Here is an 18,765-nt window from a genome sequence, read left to right as displayed (position 1 = left end):
ACACTGGACCCAGTCTTGTTGTTATTATACCCTTAAAAAGAAGAAGAGGAAGAACAGTATGCATAATGATGGAATTATCTGAATGGGATGGAAATTGGTAGATGTGATGTACATATATAGTCAAACAAACAAATTCAGAAAAAATTGAATGATTTATTCAAGAGAAAGAGCATTACAAACTGAGCAAGTCAATAACACATTGGTCCACCTCTGGCGCGTATGAAAACAGTTATGCAACTTGGCATTGATTGACAGAATTGTTGGATGTCCTCCTGAGGTATAATGTGCCAAATTCTGCCCAATTGGTACCTTACATTGTCAAAATCCTGAGCTGGTTGGAGTTCCCTGCCCACAATGCTCCAAATATTCTCAGTTGGGGAGAGACCCAGCAACCTTACTGCCCAAGGTAAGGTTTGGCCAGCAAGAAGACAGTAGAAACTCGTGCTGTTTGTGAGTGGGCATTATCTCACTGAAATGCAAGCCTAGGATGGCTTGCCATGAAGGCAACAAAATGGAGTATAGAACATCAGCAACGTACCATAGTGCTATAAGGGTCCTGCAGATTACAACCAAATGGGTCTTGCTATGAAATCAAGTGACACCCCAGACCATCACTCCTGGTGGACAACAGTCAGGTTGGTACGCCACTGCTGTCTGGGGCATTTTCAGACATGTTTTCTCTGGGCATTGGGGCTCAGTTCAAAGTGGGACTCTTCACTGAAGACAATCCTATCCCAGTCAGTGAGATTCCAAGCTGTATGTGCCTGACACCACTGCAAATGAGCCCTTTCGTGTACAGAGAACAATGATATTTGGCACAAGGAGTGCTATGAGCAACACGCCATTTCAGTGAGCCTCCTATTAATGCTCCTTGTAATCACTGAAGCGCCAGTTGCATGTCGGATCAATGATATGATGAATCCGGGGCACTGAATGCTCGATCCTCTCTTTTCTCTAGGTTGACCGCTTGTTTCTTGATGCTGTGTTCTGCTGTGGTTCACCCATTCCTGCCAACATCATCAAATAACAACACTGTACTTATTCAAATGTTGAGCAATTCACTGATTGCTCCAACTGACTTCTTCAAGCCCAACTACACATTCTCTCTCAAATGCTGACATCTGGGTATATTGTTCATGTGCCTGTCTGTGAGGCATAGTTACTGTCCTACTGAGTATACAGAATGAAATTTGCAAATACTTTAGGCCCTGGCATTGATGTGTCCCCTGTTTGCTACTCTTGTCAGCTGCACAGTGAAATTGTGCAGCAGTGTCTCATATTCATTGATCAGCCACCAAAGTTTATAGTTTTGCATTTTCTGTTGATATCTGTGTGAATATAAATTTATGACCAATTTTCATTCTCTCTCTCTCTCTCTCTCTCTCTCTCTGTCTGTCTGTCTTTCTGTCTGTCTGTCTCTCTCTCTCTCTCTCTCTCACTCAATTTCTTTTTTTCCTTAGAGTGTGTGTAAATGATTGTAAATGATCTCCCATCATATCTTCAAGAAGCAGAAATAGCTCTTTGCTGATGATGTAAGCACTATAACCAAGTCTAATGGGGTTATTTAAACACTTGAAAATGTAAATCATACTTTCTTGAAAATTGGTAACTGACACTCTGCAAATGGACTGTCACTAATTTAGATGAGACACAGTATGTTCAGTTCAGTACTGCACAAACCCTTACTACTGCATTAGAAATAATGCATGGGGTAAACTAAGAAATGAATCATAATATTCTAAATTTTTAGGTGTTTGTATTGATAAGAACTGGAAGTCACATCTTCTTAAATGTCTTAACTCTGCAATTTGTACTTTATAGATAATATTAGATTTTTGAGATGAAAAAGAAACCATTTCTCCATTGACCTCCTGCTGTCTCCTTCACCCAGCTTGTGTTGTGAGTTTGATAAATTCTCATGACATGTCAAACACCATTGGAGTCTTATGTTCTGGACTTTCTTGGATACCTCAACAGCTTAAACTTCTTCAGATTTCATCATTTGAAATGCTTTCCATTCCAGTGACTGTGCATGCCAATCTCAGCATTTTCATCTTGGGTACATCTAGTCTCTTGCACTTGATTTTAGTAACTATCCTCATACGTGCATTCTATAGCAATGTGACCTCATTGCTGTCTTATAGGCTCTTATTTTGGCTCTGATGTTTGTATTTCAGTCACAGTCATTACCAGGATTATTTTCCATTTTCTCCATCCAGTTTTCTCCCTGTAGTCTGTGACAGGATCGAGGCTTCCATTACTTACCATTGTTGATCGAGTGTGCTGAAACTCTCTTTAAACTCACCTCATACATTTAAGCTGTTTCATTTCTTCTCTTCCCAGGCACTGATATTCAATTTTAATTTTCCTGATTTTAAGCCCTTTGTCGTCCAGTACTAGTCTTCACGCATCCAACTCATATTCTGTGACATCCTTTGTGATACCTTACATAATAATATCATCTGTAAAGAATATGTACCATGGGGCTTGGTCTCTGATTTTCTTTAATGGAACACACATTAGAAAGTCAAAGGTTTAAGACCTAATTTCATACCATGATGAACACAGACTGCTATCCATTTTGCTAAATATAAAATGCTCTGTACCCTTGTATTTGCATTTTCATATATGTTTTGTACATATGAGCAGAAAACTGTAAGCAGAAGTATCAGAGAGAGCAATACAAAACTTCATACGTGAAGAGCCAGCTGAGCTACACAAAAAAATACCCTATTGGTATATTCTGTGACTTTGCCAAAACCTTTGATTATGTGGATCACAAAATTCTACGTAACAGACTCTTGCACAGATGAGTTCCAGAAGTAGATATTAATGGTCATAGGCTAAATGAAGCACAGTGTGTAAAATTCCTTGAGGTCCTGCTGGGTAACAAATTAAAACGGAGTTACAAAGGAAGAATCCTCACACACATGACCACTGTTGTCTCTGGATGCTAAGACCCAAATGTCAGCAAGTGCTTCTTGTTGAATTGCTCAAAGCATTGTGGTCATGAGCAGTGTCGGCAAAGCATAAGCCTTTCAGAGCTAATTTAAGGTGGGGAAGTAAACAGAAGTCTGTCGGCACCAAATCTGGAGAACAAAGAGGGTATTGAAGAACAGTCACCTTGCACTGAGTGAGAAAGTTGAGTGCCTAGTTGTTGCAGATATCCAACAACATGTGACCATGGTGCTTTGAGCAATACCACAGGTGTTTTCCCACAGTTTCAAACAGCCTTACAACTGATGTCAGGAGTGTGTTGTAGCTAATGGTGACTACTTGGAAGGTCCGTTTCCTTTATTTTCTGAGGCCATTCACCAAACTCTCCAGACACACCTTGTTTATCTGAAGATACTTTATGAATAAGGAATTTTTATTTCAGATGGCTATTAATGTTACTCTTTGGGTTAATGGTCCATTGATTGTCTTTTAATACTCTTTTCTTAATCACTTTTATTTTTATTTTTCTGACCTATTTCCTTTGTCAATGCAAAAAATTATAGATTTTATGAAATTTTATTGGTTCAAGCTAGTATCAACTACTGTAACTGTGAAAATGTTTACAGTGAATATGGCAATAACAACTTTATTTTGCTTTATTATTGTGTAAAATAAGCTAAATTCTTTTCATATGGTTCTTAATGATTTCAGATAGATGCATAATTTTTGAAATCATGTTCTCAAAACACTGGAAATAAGGTCTTTGTTTAGCAGGACCATGCTGATATGTTGTTTAGCCAGTTAATATATGTTGCAGTTAGCTGCAAATCATTATACAAATCCTGTGATTGACAGAGCAACTAATGCACTTGTGAAATTTCATTTCTGTATGGCATACTTTTATTCACAAAACCGTGAGCTTAGTTATTCAGATTGTGTGATTGACAGAGCAACTAATGCACTTGTGAAATTTCATTTCTGTATGGCATACTTTTATTCACAAAACCGTGAGCTTAGTTATTCAGATTGATGAGTTACTGTGTGCAATGTAATGACTAATAAAAAGTGATTTTCATACCATCTCTTTTGACATTAGACAGATAATGTGAGGAAGCAGACCAATTAAAACAATGTAACAAAGTTGTTGTACTGAACTAGTGGAAGTGTTTGTTTTCCCGGATTAATATGTAGTCTAATTCTTCAACAAAACACATAACTTTTCAATGTTCAATCTCTTAATAAAATATTTAACTGTAATTCCACTTTGTTATTTCCACAGCTTCCAAGGAGACTGTGTGTATACTTTGGCACAAGACAAAGTAGACAGTACTTTTAGTGTCTTAATAGACAGGCAAAATGGGCGCCACATCAGAGTATTTGCTCAAGAGAAAGAATATGTGCTGTATTTAAATGGTGAGTGATTTACAAGCATCTTAAAACTGTCACTGCTGATATATGACAGAAAAGAAATGAAAGGAAAAAGGTGTAAAGATTTATCCCACTACTGTTAAATACAAAATGAAATTTTCTTAGTGATCAGAGTTTAAGCTTTCATCACTCGTTGTATTTTATTAGGATATGTTATTACAAATTTACATTATACACATTTTGTTTCTTATTTGGGTATGTTGCTTGTTTTATCTTTGAACTGCATTTACCTTCATGACACTTAAGGATACAATTATTAAAAATATTTTTTGTGGTAGATGATCTTGTCTGCTTAGAAGATGTAGCAAGCTCTGAAAAGAGAGACTTTTTATTTATTTATTTATTTATATGTTTACACATCAAGTTCCATAGGATCAAATTGAGGAGCAAATTTCCAAGGTCATGGAATGTGTCAGTACATGAAATTACAATGTAAAAGTAATAACAGATAAAAAAATGTTTATGAACCCAAAAAAAGTCAAGCCAAAAGTTTAAGTAAACGCAATCAACAATATAACAAGAATCAGCTTAATTTTTCAAGGAACTCCTCGCCAGAATAGATTTGAAAGCATATGGTTTACTGCAAAGATGTTTGAATTCTTGTGGTAGCTTATTGAAAATGGATGCAGCAGTATACTGCACACCTTTCTGCACAAGAGTTAAGGAAGACCGATCCAAATGCAGGTTTGATTTCTGCTGAGTATTAACTGAGTTAAAGCTGTTTATTTTTGGGAATAAGCTAAATTTGTTAACAAGAAATGACAGTAAGGAATTGAGAGGCAAATGTCAAAATACCCAGACTCGTGAATAGGGGTCGACAAGAGGTTCGTAAACTTACACCACTTATTGCCTGAACCACCCGTTTCTGAGCCCAAAATATCTATTCAGAATGGGAAGAGTTTCCCCAAAATATATTACTATATGACATAAGCAAATGAAAATAAACAAAGTAGACTAATTTTCGTGTTGGATGATCACTTACTTCAGATACCGCTCGAATAGTAAAAATGGCAGCATTAAGTCTATGAACAAGATCCTGAATTTGGGATTTCCATGACAGTGTACTATCTATCTGAACACCTAAAAATTTGAATTGTTCAGTTTCACTAATCATATGCCCATTCTATGAAATTAAAAAGTTGGGTTGTGTTGAATTGTGTGTTAGAAACTGTAAAAATTGAGTCTTACTGTGATTTAGCATTAGTTTATTTTCTACAAGCCATGAACTTACCGGCCTATTTGAAACCAAGCCAATGTTTCACACAACATCCTTTACTACCATGCTAGTGTCATCAGCAAACAGAAATATTTTAGAGTTACCCTTAATATTAGAGGGCATTTCATAAGGAACAGGAGTGGCCCCAACACTGATCCATGGGGCATCCCCTATTTGACCGTACCCCACTCAGACCCCACATCACAGCCATTCTCAACACTGTGAATAATGAATGACCTTTTTCTGTCTGTTGCTAAAGTAAGACATGAACCAATTGTGAGATACTCCCCGTATTCTGTAATGGTCCAACATCTGGAGCAATATTTTGTGATCAACACAATCAAACCCCTTAGTTAAATAAAAAAAAAACCTAGTGTTCAAAAACCTTTTGTTTAACTCATCCAGTACCTCACAGAGGAAAGAGAATATACCATTTTCAGTTGTTAAATGACTTCTAAAGCCGAACTATACATTTGATAGCAAATCGTTTGATACAAAATGATCAATTATCCTTACGTATACAGCCTGTTCCATAACTTTAGCAAACACTGATTGCATAGAAATAGGCCTAAAATTGTATACATTATCCTTTTCTCCCTTTTATAAAGCGGCTTTGCTACTGAGTACTTCAAACATTCAGGAAATGGGCCATTCCTAAAGGAAAAATTACAAATATGGTTAAATACAGAGCCAACGTGCAGCACAGTACTTTAATATTCTGCTGGGCAATCCATCATATCCATGAGAGTCTTTAGTCTTCAGTGATTTAATTATTGACTCAATCTCCTCCTTGTATGTATCACAGAGGAGTATTTCAGACATCAATCTCGGAAGGACATTTGCGAAGAGAGTTATGTTTCCCTGTAGAAACTAAATATTTATTTAATTCACCAGCATTGCTCAGAAAATGATTGTTAAATACTGTGCATATATCTGATTTATTAGTAACAGAAATATTTTTACTACTAACTGACTTTATGTCATCGACCTTGCACTGCTGACCAGACACTTCCTTCACAACTGACCATATGGTTTTAATTTTATCCTGTGAATTAGCTATTCTATTTGCATACCTCATACTCTTTGCCTTCCTAATAACATTTTTAAGCACCTTACCGTACTGTTTGTAATGGGCTATTGTAGCTTGATTGTGACTACTTTCTAACGTTTTGATATAATTCTCACTTTGTTGTACATTATATCCTTATCCCACTAGTCAGCCACACACGCTGGCTTTTACTGCTAGTACCCCGTTTAGAGTGTTCTCTCAAAGAACATGAGAAATGTGTTAAGGAAAGGATTATAACTGTCATCTATGTTATTGGCACTATAAACATCCTGCCACTCTTGTTCCTTGACGAGGTTTAAAAAACTCTCTTTTGCTGTTGGATTGACTTTCCTACATAGTTTGTAATTATATGTGACATTTGTTTGAGTACAAATGCCTTTTAGTGTCAAAATTTGTGCATCATCTTCTGAAAGGCCATTCACCCTTTTACTAACAGAGTGCCCATCTGGTAATGAAGAATGAATACAAATATTGTCTATGGCCTCCTACTGTTCCCCTGCGCCCTAGCTGAAAAATTCACAGTCTGCACCAGATTGTATGAATTTAGATCTACTAACATCCTTTTTCTTGCACCACCATATACAAAATTAATATTGAAGTCACCTCATATAACTAATTTCTGGTACTTCCTACAAAATGAATCAAGAACCCTCTCTAGCTTGAGCAGAAATGCTCTGAAGTCAGAGTTAGGGGAGCTATAAACAACAACAATTAGAAGTTTAGTTTCACTAAATTTAACTGCCCTGCACAACATTCAAATATCTGTTCAGTGCAATGGCGTGATATGTCTATGGACTCAAATGGAATACTTTCTGTACGTACATGGCCACTGGCCCACCCTGCAAGAAACTCCTTGAAAAACAGCCAGTTAATCAGTAACCTGGTAGAGAAAGCCTCTGAATTGTCAAATTATTTAAGTGGTGCTCCGATATACCAATAATTTCAGAGTCAACATCTACAAGCAGATCACTAACTTTATCTCTAATACCTCTTATATTTTGATGAAATATGCTAATTCCTTCTTTCTTGGAAACATGACGTCCTCTGAAGGTGAGCACTTTGTTAGAGAGACTTCCATGAGTGATCACATCACCACCCACTACACTGTCTCCTATAAGCTTTGCCAGCCTCCCCTTCCCATACCTATTGAGATGCAGGCCATGCCTAGTGAAACCCAATCTACTGATAGACTCAATGTGCACCACTGGCAATGTGACCCATGCCCTCTGCCATCAGTGCCTTCTCCAGCCCCATGTTAATGCGCCTAAGAGCTGCATCCAGATGAGGCTGATGATGATGCGGAAACAGTTGCACAAAATGAGCTTTAGTGCCACCAGTTTGAGTAGCTATCTTTACCAGGTTAACACCTACATCATGTTCCCCATTGCTAGAAAGACTATTCCCTGCTCCACCCACTATCACTACCTGATCCTCCTCCGTAAAATTCCTACTTAACTCCCCTATGCTGTCAGTCACCTGAGACAACTTTGCACTGGGCTTCACAATGCTGATGACCTGGTACTCGCTCCCCAACACTTCCTGCAACTGCTGGCCCACACCTCTACTGTGCGAAATATCTAGCAGCAGAACTTTCTTCTTTCTGTTAGACTTTGCAATTGACCTGTCTGAGCACCACATAATCACAGGATTGGAGATTGCACACTAGTGTCTTAGTCATGTAGAACTGATATGGGAAAATGAGGAGACAGAATCAATTTCAAGAACTTTGAAAGAAGTAGATTTTATAGTGTGTGCCAGTGAATTAATACTGCAAAATAGTTAACTATTAATTGTAAGTGTATATAGATGCCCATTAGGAAATTTTAAGCTGTTTAACAGGAATATGCTATAGAAAACAGCAAGCACTTTATAGTCTGTGGTAGTATCAGTAGAAATTTCCTGAAGGGTTCTGATAAGAAAAGTGGACTGGAAACCTTATTTGGAATCCTACAATTTGATCCCAGTAATTAATTTTCCATCACAGGTGGATAAAGATTGTAGGATCCAAATTGTTAATATTTCCTTTGATGAAGTTCGAAGCAAGAAAATACCCAGTAACAAATGCTCTCACTGATCACTATGGACCATTGGCTAGGATAAATAAGGTGGTGTTTGACGATATAGATATTCTAAGTGAAAATCAGTGATATTAATTACTGACTCCAGGTTAATTGTTATTAAGAATAGTTTACAAGAGATAACCTGAGATGAAATTTGTAATGAACCAAATGCTGACATGAAGTTAATCTGTTCCATGATAAATTCGTATTGTTATTTGAAAACAGCTTTCTGCATAAGCTTATAAGAAAGGACATTAAACAGCCATGTAAAAACCATGGATTTCTACTGGACTGAAGTATGTTGTGGAAGGAAAAGAAAAATGTACCTGTTGGCAAGAACAAGTAAATCCTTGCAATAGTTGCAAATTACAAAAACAAGTCAAAACTACCAAGAGAAGTTATTAAAAAATCAAGGAATGTGCACATCATGTCAGACATCAGTAACTCTGACAACAGACTTAAGTCTGTAGGGAATATAGTAAAAGAAGAGACAGGGCAACAGGCCACAGAACATGATAACATCACTGTTAATTTGAAGGGAAGGACTATAAATGATCAGCCACATGTAGTAGATATGTTTAATAATGATTTCTTAATATTGTAATAGAAAATATAGGGACAAACGGTTCAAGAGAAAAATCAAAGCAGTATACTGAAAAAGCAATGCATATAAAATTCAGTTGTATGAATGTCTCCCCAACTTTTACTTCTGAAATTAGAACATTATATATTATTTCAAAAATAAAAGCTCATGTGGATTAGTTGGTGTTTCCAACAGAGCACTAAAGACTTGTTCCGTCATTCCTGAAATACGTAATGCATCACTCAAGGCATTTTTCCAGAGTGACTGAAATTTGTTAAAGTCATCTATAGGAGAGATGTCAATAACTACTACTGGCATGTTTCACTACTGTCATCATTTTCCAAATTTTTTAGAAGACAATGTGTTTTAGAATAGTGTCACACCTGAGCAGCAACAGTATACATAGTAAATCAGTTTCTATTCCACAAGAGTTGCTCAACTAAGAATGCCATTTACAAATCCACTCATCAAATTTTATAAGCATGAAATAGCAAAATAGCACTTGTTGGTATTTTCTGTGAGCTATCTAAAGCATTTGACTGAGAGTGTCACAAATTATTCTGGGTTAGCTAATGTGTTTATGAAACTGGTAGTATACTCAACCAATGGAAAATGTCATATCTAACCAAAGGAATACAGAAAGCTGTACTTAATAATTCAGCCAATGTAAGTGGGGAAGAGTCTTCTGATTGTGTAGAAACTGCTATTAGAGTGCCACAAGGCTTAATATTAGGTTTCCTATTGTTTCTCACGGATCTAAATGACCTTCTCTCAAATCTACAACAAGCAGAATGAGTGTTTTATGCAGATGACACTAGTATTGCAATCACTTCAAACACACATACAGCAACAGAAGGATGGTAAATAATGTTGTTAAAAGTATTATTGAGTGTTTTTCTGAAAAATGGTCTCTCTCTCAATTTAAAGAAGACACAACATATTCAGTTTCTGTGCATCCAGATTTACTGCACCAATGAGAAGTGTAACACATGGGAAGGAGATACGGTAGTAACTATGGTGAGAACTCCCAAAATTTCTAGTTCTGTATTGATGAGAATTTAAGTTTGGGAAAAAAAACACATTTTGGAACTCTTAAACAGCTTAATTCAGACACATTTGATTTTTAAATCATTGTAAATCTCTGGGAGAGACAAGTCAACAAGTTGACATATTTTGCATATTTTCATTCATTTCTTTTCATTTTTGTGGTAACTCATCTTTAAGAAAGAAAGTCTTTATTGCTAAAAAAATTGCTATAAGAATAATATGTGGTGCTCACCCCTGATGATCTTTGGACATCTGTTTAAGGAGTTAGGCATTTTGACTACTGCTTCACAGTGTATTTATTTCCTCATGAATTTTGTTGTATATCATCCACTGCAGTTCGAAAACAACAAAAATTTTCTTGATTACAGTGCCAGAAAAATGACATTTATTGCTCCACATTAAGATTGTCTTTCATACTGTCAGAGGAGGAAGTGAGTAGCATCGTGGTGTAGTGGTTATGGTACTAAACTGTTGCATGGAGGGTCGTGAGTTCAAAACTTATCTAGACTGTACAATTTTAATTTCTATATTTGGTTCGAGTACATTCCAGAAGTATCCACAAATGTCAAGCATCGTTGTACTGGAATGTTCTGTAGCTGTAAATATACTGTATGTTCCGGCCAGAGGCAGTTTGCTCCACACTCTTATGTGTGCAAGTGCTGAATAAACCTTCATTAAGTGAAGTTAGTGTTCATCATTCACCTAATTACACCGCCTTCTATGTGACATTATTCTGGTGGAGATGCTGGGTATTGGAACTTGTGATAGCGCACATTATCGACAACACAGTGGCTCACATCAGGTCACGACAGAGCCACTATTTACATGGTGAGAAACCCGAGTTCAAGCCGTATTCAACTGATAGGAATCTGTCAGAGACAGAAGAAGAAGAGGACGTTATGATGACAGCAATGGTGTGCCACCACATGAGACATCCTTCCGGGTTCTGTGGTGATGATGGCCAAGATCCAAACAAGTGGCTGAAGGTATTTGAGCATATAGCCAAATTTAACAAATGGGATGACACCGTGTGTTTTGCTAACATATTTTTCAGCTTGGAGGGCACTGCCAAGCAATGGTATGAGAACAACGAGGAGAAGTTCACAAGCTGGGAAGTATTCCAGGCGAAACTGCGCAAGTATTTTGGCAACACACAACGACAGAAGTGCAAGGCTGAAGATAAATTAAAGTGCAGGGCACAGTGTCCAGGAGAAACTAAAGCATCCTACATTCAAGACGTCTTGAAGCTGTGTAAAATAGTGGAACCTAGAATGAAGGAGGAAGACAGAGTTGCACATCTCATGAAGGGTGTTGCTGAGGACATGTATCAAGCCCTACAACTGAAGGAAGTTGTGATAGCAGACAACTTCATAAAATGGTGTCAGTATATCGAGACAATGCATCAAAAAAGAATTATGTGCAAGAAGTTTGAACGGCTTCCAAACATTGTATTGATGTCTGTGATTGAGGAAGCAACTGATATCACAAGTGTTCTTCATCAGATAGTGAGAGAGGAAGTTCAGAAGGTACTTGGATTGCACGGCGAGCAAAAAACCATGACACTTCAAGAGGTCATACAGGAGGAAGTGGAACATACTTTGAACCCAATCTCTCATCCTTTAAAATGGTGAAAAAGTCAGGACCCAGGTGAAGTTACATTCCTACAATGCCGCATGAGGAACCTGTTTGGACACCAAGGAAGACTGACGTCTGGAGGACCCAGGATGTGTTTCCACTGCGGACGACCAGAACATGTGGTGCAGTATTGTCGAGAAAGGTGGCTGATATTTGATGATGCTTGTGCCAGAAGACAGCAGACTGATCTTAGCTGACGCCAACTCTGGGATGACAAAGGTGAACAAGAAGATGTGGTTGCAGGACGATGTAGGTCTCAGGCAATTATAGATTGTGGTCGCTCAAAGATTATGCTAGACGAGGTGAGATACTGTGGACAGGAAGATGCACATCCGAGTGTGTGGAGACTATGTGTGCTGGAGGAAGTGATCATTCCTGCAGTCAGTGCTAGAAAGGTAACTGTCACGTGTCATACCATCCATCAATCCATGGATCTTTTAGTGGAATGTAAGAGAAGCATACCACTGAAGAATAACTTGGTCCTCCCAGCCTCTGTCATCTTGTTGAAGAAAGGAATTGGAGAATTGTGGATAGTTAACTGTCACCGAGAACCGCAGATCCTTCCAAGACGCATATGCGTAGCAAATGCTGAGCTGTTAATTGAAGAACAGCTGAGCATCTTAGAAACCTCCCATGCCAAGTCTGTGGGCGAAATCAGCGCAACTACTATGAGACAAGATCTTCTAACTCGACTACCACCAAATCTCACTAAGAAACAACGGAAGAAGCTACTTGCCATTCTTCAAGAGTTCTCTGAATGCTTCAGTCCACAGGTGAAGAGCAAATTAGACAAATTGATGGTGAAGTACCGGATTAGCACTGGAGACCATCAACCAATAAGCCAGAGAACATACCGTGTGTCAGCAACAGAACGTTGAATAATTCACGACGAGGTAGAGAAAATGATGAAGAATGGCATCATTCATCCTTTGCAGAGACCATGGTTGTCACCAGTCGTCCTCGTCAGGAAGAAGGATGGCAGTTGGTGCTTTTGTGTTGATTACAGGAAGCTTAATAAGATAAGATAACTGGCAAATCGAAGTGGATGAGGCTGATCATGAGAAAACTGCATTCATCACCCCTGATGGCCTGTATGAGTTTAAGGTAATGCCGTTTGGTTTGTTAATGCACCAGCAACTTTTGAACAGATGATGGGTAGATGGATAATCTTCTATGTCACCTGAAGTGGACAATGTGTCTTTGTTATTTACATGACATTATAGTGTTCTCAGAGACATTTGATGATCATATAAAAAGACTGAGGGCTGTTCTTAAGTGTCTCCAACAAGGCGGAATGAAACTTAATCCAAAAAAGTGTCTCTTTGGAGCAAAGGAAATCAAAATATTGGTGTCAAATGAAGGTGTGCGGCCAGACCTAGAAAAGGTGAGATCTATAATGGAATTATCTATTCCTAGAAGTATTAGAGATGTGAGAAGCTTCCTTGGATTATGTTCTGATTACCATTGTTTTATCAAAGACTTTTGTATCAAAGTCAGGCCACTCCAAGAGATGTTAAAGACTGATGCTAAATTTATCTGGGGTGGTGCTCAACAAGATTCTTTCGATGTGCTGCGAGAAGCTCTGACAGCTGACCCTGTACTTGGTCTGTATGATGAGAGAGCACTACAGAACCACACACAGATGCCAGTTGGTATGGGATTGGCACTGTTCTGGTGCAAATTTCTGATGGGAAAGAGAAGCTTCTAGGACACTTACAAAAGCAAATTTCTACAGCATCTCTAAGGAAGGCCATTCACAATTGTTATAGACCATCATTCACTTTGTTCGCTGACAGATCTTAAGGATCCAATAGGATGACTCGCCAGGCTATGTCTTCAAGAGTATGACATTACCATAGTGTACAAAAATGTAAGGGAACACCAAGTAGCTGACTGTCTCTCGTACAAGACCATCAAGACATTGATGAAGGTAGTGACTGCACTCCAGGATCTCTCTGCTGAGGAGAAGAAGGACGCCAAGATATCTCATATTATGCTTGCCTTAAATCAGTCAGAGGATGTGAAAGGACAATTTAAGGTAGTTAATGGATTACTTTGCAGGAAAAACTTTGATCTGTTTGGAAAGAGATGCCTACCAGTGGTTCCTAAACACAGTCACCTAGATGTTCTCCAGAAATTCCATGACACACCTGAGGCCAAACATTTAAGATTTATTAAGACATGACATTCAAGTAATTCACACTTTGAAAAATATTTGCTATGAATTAAAAGTAATGTTGCTAGCACACTTATTTCATTGGGTACCAAAATCAGCTGCTTGCAAGGTGACTCAGAAGTTTAATGCTTCTAAACATTTGTGTTAGTCAGCAAGGAAAAAAAATAATAAAAAATTGCATCAAACCTCCAACATATTGAAAATGTCCATGGTTTGATTTTGAAGAATCTGGAGATGGTTCTCAAAATATTGGTTTTGGTCCTTTGTGTGCATTGTATAGTGACATGGAGAACAGTGAAATGCCTATCTTACTTCATTGAGATAAAGAGAGATAGATAGCAAGATAAATTGTAACTATGATTGTTGGCCTGCTCAAGATTCTTAAGAAGTTGTACAGTCACAGTTCTTTGTGACAGTGAAATTACCACAAAAGAGATGGAAAAATCCATAATCTTGACTGAATTTTTGCAGTATTTCCAGTAGTCATGTTCATTGGATGATTACTAGGGTGTAGCTGCTTTGGTTATCAGTTCAAAGACGGAATTGATGCAGTTCTCCATGCTACTTTATCTTATCCAAGTCTTTTCATATTTGCATAACTACTGTACCCTACATCTATTTGAGCCTGCTTGTTGTATTTAATTTTGCTCTCCCTTTTTAACCGACCCAATCCCCACCCCCTCCCTCTCCACACACACACACACACTCGCACTCACACACACACACACACACACACACACACACACGCACACGCACACGCAAGCCTCTATTACCAAATTAATGATTCCATAAAAAATCCAAAGCCGCTTTATGGCTTGTTGGCTGTTTTTGGAGATGTTTGTATTTTACAGAATAATAAGCAAGATTTAAAAATTTTCTGCGCATTGGAGATAAAAATTCCTTGAAGAAGATTCATCTCAATGAAAAACAACCAACATTTAGTATTCAGTGCACACTAAATTAAATTATAAACATAAACAGCCATCTGATGACAAACGTGTAGGTTCCAAACCAATAACGCCACTCTTTGCTCTTAACATATACCATTACCATCAGAGAAAGCTGGCATTGCCCAGGTATTTATTTATAGCTGTGCTTCCAACCCCATACCATGGAGTGTCTGGCCTTGTGCTTAATGTTTATGGTGTCATATTTCCTGAACTATGTGTTGTACAATGATATAATTTTGCAGTTGCATCAATGCTATATGTGCATACTGTCTGCAAAATGTGTCATGTATACAGTTAATAGTAAAGCAGTAATAAGTTATAATGTTATTCCTCATGTGGTACTTTTATTTCATTATTCTTAAACTTTTCATGTTGGATTAATAACAGGAACAATAATGGAAAGTTATTGATTGTCATATATTCTATTTACTACATGAGCAGCAGAAAAGTAGTAAGTGATAAACTTCTTTCCTTTCATCATTTTGCAGGGGGTGTCAGTGAAAAAAAAATCTGTAAAAGTTTGAAATTATGTGTAAAGTTTGTTGCAAGTAACTAAGTGCTCTGATTCTCAAATACTGGGTGAGTTAAGTCAGGGAATTCACAGGTCACTGGTTGTGCTTCTTTTTGACCCCCACCCATTCAATAGGTAGGTGGTTCTTACCCACACAGCAATTGTTGTCTGACAGTAAGGTATATTTGTTCCAAGTTTGGTTGAAATTGGTCCATCGGTTTAGGAGGAGATGTGGAGCATATATATATTCACATGCACACTCACCTTTATGTAATTTTTCATAATATGTATGGATTAATAGTTTTGACTTTTTTGGGACATTTAACCCATATCTTTGCAGAGTTACATTAAGAAAAGGTGTACATCCCCAAAACAGTGGTTTTACTGATCCAGCTGAATACCACTCACTCTTTCAGGTGACACATCAGAGCTGTATAAGTGTGTGTGTGTGTGTGTGTGTGTGTGTGTGTGTGTGTGTGTGTGTGTGTGTGTGTGTGTGTGAGTGAGAGAGAGAGAGAGAGAGCTCGTGTGTGCATTTGCACACCTAAGCTCGAAAAAGAATTTGCTCAAAATTTTGAGAAGTTTTGATGACTTTTGTTTGTGCAGCTGTCGATAACCCAAAGCCTCTACTATTCAGTAAGTTGTTACCATATATGTGGAAGTTCTGGCAGAATTTAATAATTTATGAGTAAAGGTAACAAATCACTGAATAGTTCAGGCTTTGGGTCATCGACAAACTCAAACAAGAGTCATCAAAACTTCCTCAGATTTAGGGCAAATTCTAAGATGAGTGGTATTCAGCTGTGGGTGTCTGTCGATGACCTAATGTCTCTATTATTTCGTGAGTTGTTGCCTTACTCATAAGTTAAATACCCCTATTTTTCATATTTTATTGTGTGCATAAGTATCATGCACTGCAAGCAAAAAGTGCCCTGTTATCTAAATTATTGATAATTACTGATATTAAAAATGTCAGTGAAACAGTAGCGTATGTTGTTTTCATACCAATAGCCCTTCTTTTGTCTATAGTAGATGAAATATTTTCATAGTGATATGTATTACTCATCAGTCCCTGACTGAGCATAACTTCTTTCACTTTTACACAACAATTTATGGTTAATTCCTCTCAGTTTGTAGTAGAAATAATACTTTTATTCCATATTACACAATTTTTTATCTTATTTCTACAATTGATCAATATTCATTCAATCATTGTTTACTTAATTTCCTCTCTTCGCAAAACACTGCTGTATTTGCCAAATACCAACCAACATCTTAATACTTATAAGTTCCTTAAATGAACTCCAAGCTTCTTCTGAGCTAGTATCACATATAGACACCTCACTGAGGTGACAGAGGTCATGGGATACTTCCTAACATCATGCTGGATCTCCTTTTGCCTGGTGTAGTGCAGCAACTATACCTGGCATTAACTCAACAAGCCGTTGTAAGCCCCCTGCATACATATTAAGCCTTGCTGCCTCTACAGCCATCCATGATTGCAAAAGTATTGCCAGTGCGGGATTTTGTACCCAAACTCACCTCTCAGTTATGTTCCATAAATGTTTGACAGGATTCATGTCACATGATCTGGATGGCCAAATCATTTACTCGAATTGTCCAGAATGTTCTTTAAACTAGTCACAAACTCTTGTGGCCTGGTAACATTGCATTGTTTCTGGGGAACATGAAGTCCACAAGTGGCTGGAAATGGCCTCCAGGTAGCTGAACGTAAGCATTTCCAGTCAATTATCGGTTCAGCGTGACTAGAGGACCCAGTCCATTCCATTTAAACTTGACCCACACCATTATGGAGCCACCACCAGCTTGCACAGTGCATTGCTGACAACATGGGTCAATGGCTTCTGTGGTATTGATAGCAACGATGCCACGGAATTGTTTCTCAAGTTGGCACTATGAGAGAGACAGACGACAGCGCCCTCTAGCCAGTGCTGTCGAGGTCTACGAGCTCCGCGACTGCTTCATCCCATTTTCATCAGGTGCAGACAGCCAGGACACTTCGCTTCACACCACCTTGAAAGCTATGTAATATGTTTGCATATCTTATCCGCTAGTAAAGGTGCCTTAACTGTATCTGCAGTACCTGTTCCTGTTCCTTACCCACGCGCCGCCTCCCAGGCAGGATACAAAAGCTTTGAGGGTCAGCACCACACTCGAACGCAGCTATCAGCTCATACCAACTAAAACTGGGGCTCATCTGACCAGGCCATACTTTTCCAGATGTCTAACATCCAACTGATACGGTCACAAGCTCAGAAGAGGTGCTGCAGGCGATGTTGTGCTGTTTGCGAAGGCATTCACTCAGTTGTCTGCTGCCATAGCCCATTAGTGCCCAATGTCACCACATTGTCCTAATGGATATGTTTGTCATACATTCAACATTGATTTCAGCAATTTATTTGCTGCAGTGTTGCTTGACTGTTAGCACTGACAACTCTATGCAAATGCTGCTGCTGTCTATCATTAAATGAAGGCCGTCGGCCCCTGCATTGTCCATGGTGATGGATAATGTCTGAAATTTTCTATTCTTGGCACACTCTTGAGACTGTGGATCTCAGAATGAATTCCCTAATAATTTCTGAATTGGAATGTCCTATGCGTCTAGCTCCAACTACCATTCTACTTTCAGAGTCTGTTAATTCCCTTTGTGCTTCCATAATCATGTCGGAAAACTTTTCACATGAGTCACCTGACTACAAATGGCAGCTCTGCCTATGCAGTACTCTTTCACTCCTTTGGGATGCAATACTACTACCATCCATATATTTTCATATTGTTATGGCATGACTTTGGTCATCTCCATGTATGTAATTAAAAACTCACGTTAATCTTGTCACCCAGACTCACACACTCAAGCTGTGTAATAATTAAAATCTGGTTCTTGTCTCTGTACTTTTGTTGAAAAGTCTGTTTGTAGCACACTTAAAAAAAAAAAAAAAAATTAACACTACCATTTCTTTCTGACAGATGACTGCCCAAAATTCTGACTCGTAATTTTATACTTTTGTCCCATCAGTGTTTCTTTTGACACAAAATGTTATATGTGTCATCATGTTTTGTTTTTACCTTTCCAGTTCTCTGAAAGAATCAGCCAAGGAACAGATTTAGATTACATTGTTATTCTACTGTATT

General features: G+C 38.1%; 1 protein-coding gene across 1 annotated transcript in view; it reads left to right on the top strand.

Annotated features, from left to right (window-relative positions):
• Positions 1–18,765, top strand: part of LOC126175921 (hemocytin) — a 486,280-nt gene that overhangs the window by 76,425 nt on the left and 391,090 nt on the right. Inside the window, exon 10 of the mRNA XM_049922991.1 lies at positions 4,217–4,350. Within this exon, the coding sequence (XP_049778948.1) occupies positions 4,217–4,350 (134 nt within the window). The remainder of the gene's footprint in view (positions 1–4,216; positions 4,351–18,765) is intronic.

The sequence above is a fragment of the Schistocerca cancellata genome, chromosome 3 (genome assembly GCF_023864275.1).
Source record: "Schistocerca cancellata isolate TAMUIC-IGC-003103 chromosome 3, iqSchCanc2.1, whole genome shotgun sequence".
NCBI classification, from domain to species: domain Eukaryota; kingdom Metazoa; phylum Arthropoda; class Insecta; order Orthoptera; family Acrididae; genus Schistocerca; species Schistocerca cancellata.
Note: the sequence above shows the minus strand (reverse complement) of the source record. Positions and strands in the feature narration are given on the sequence as shown.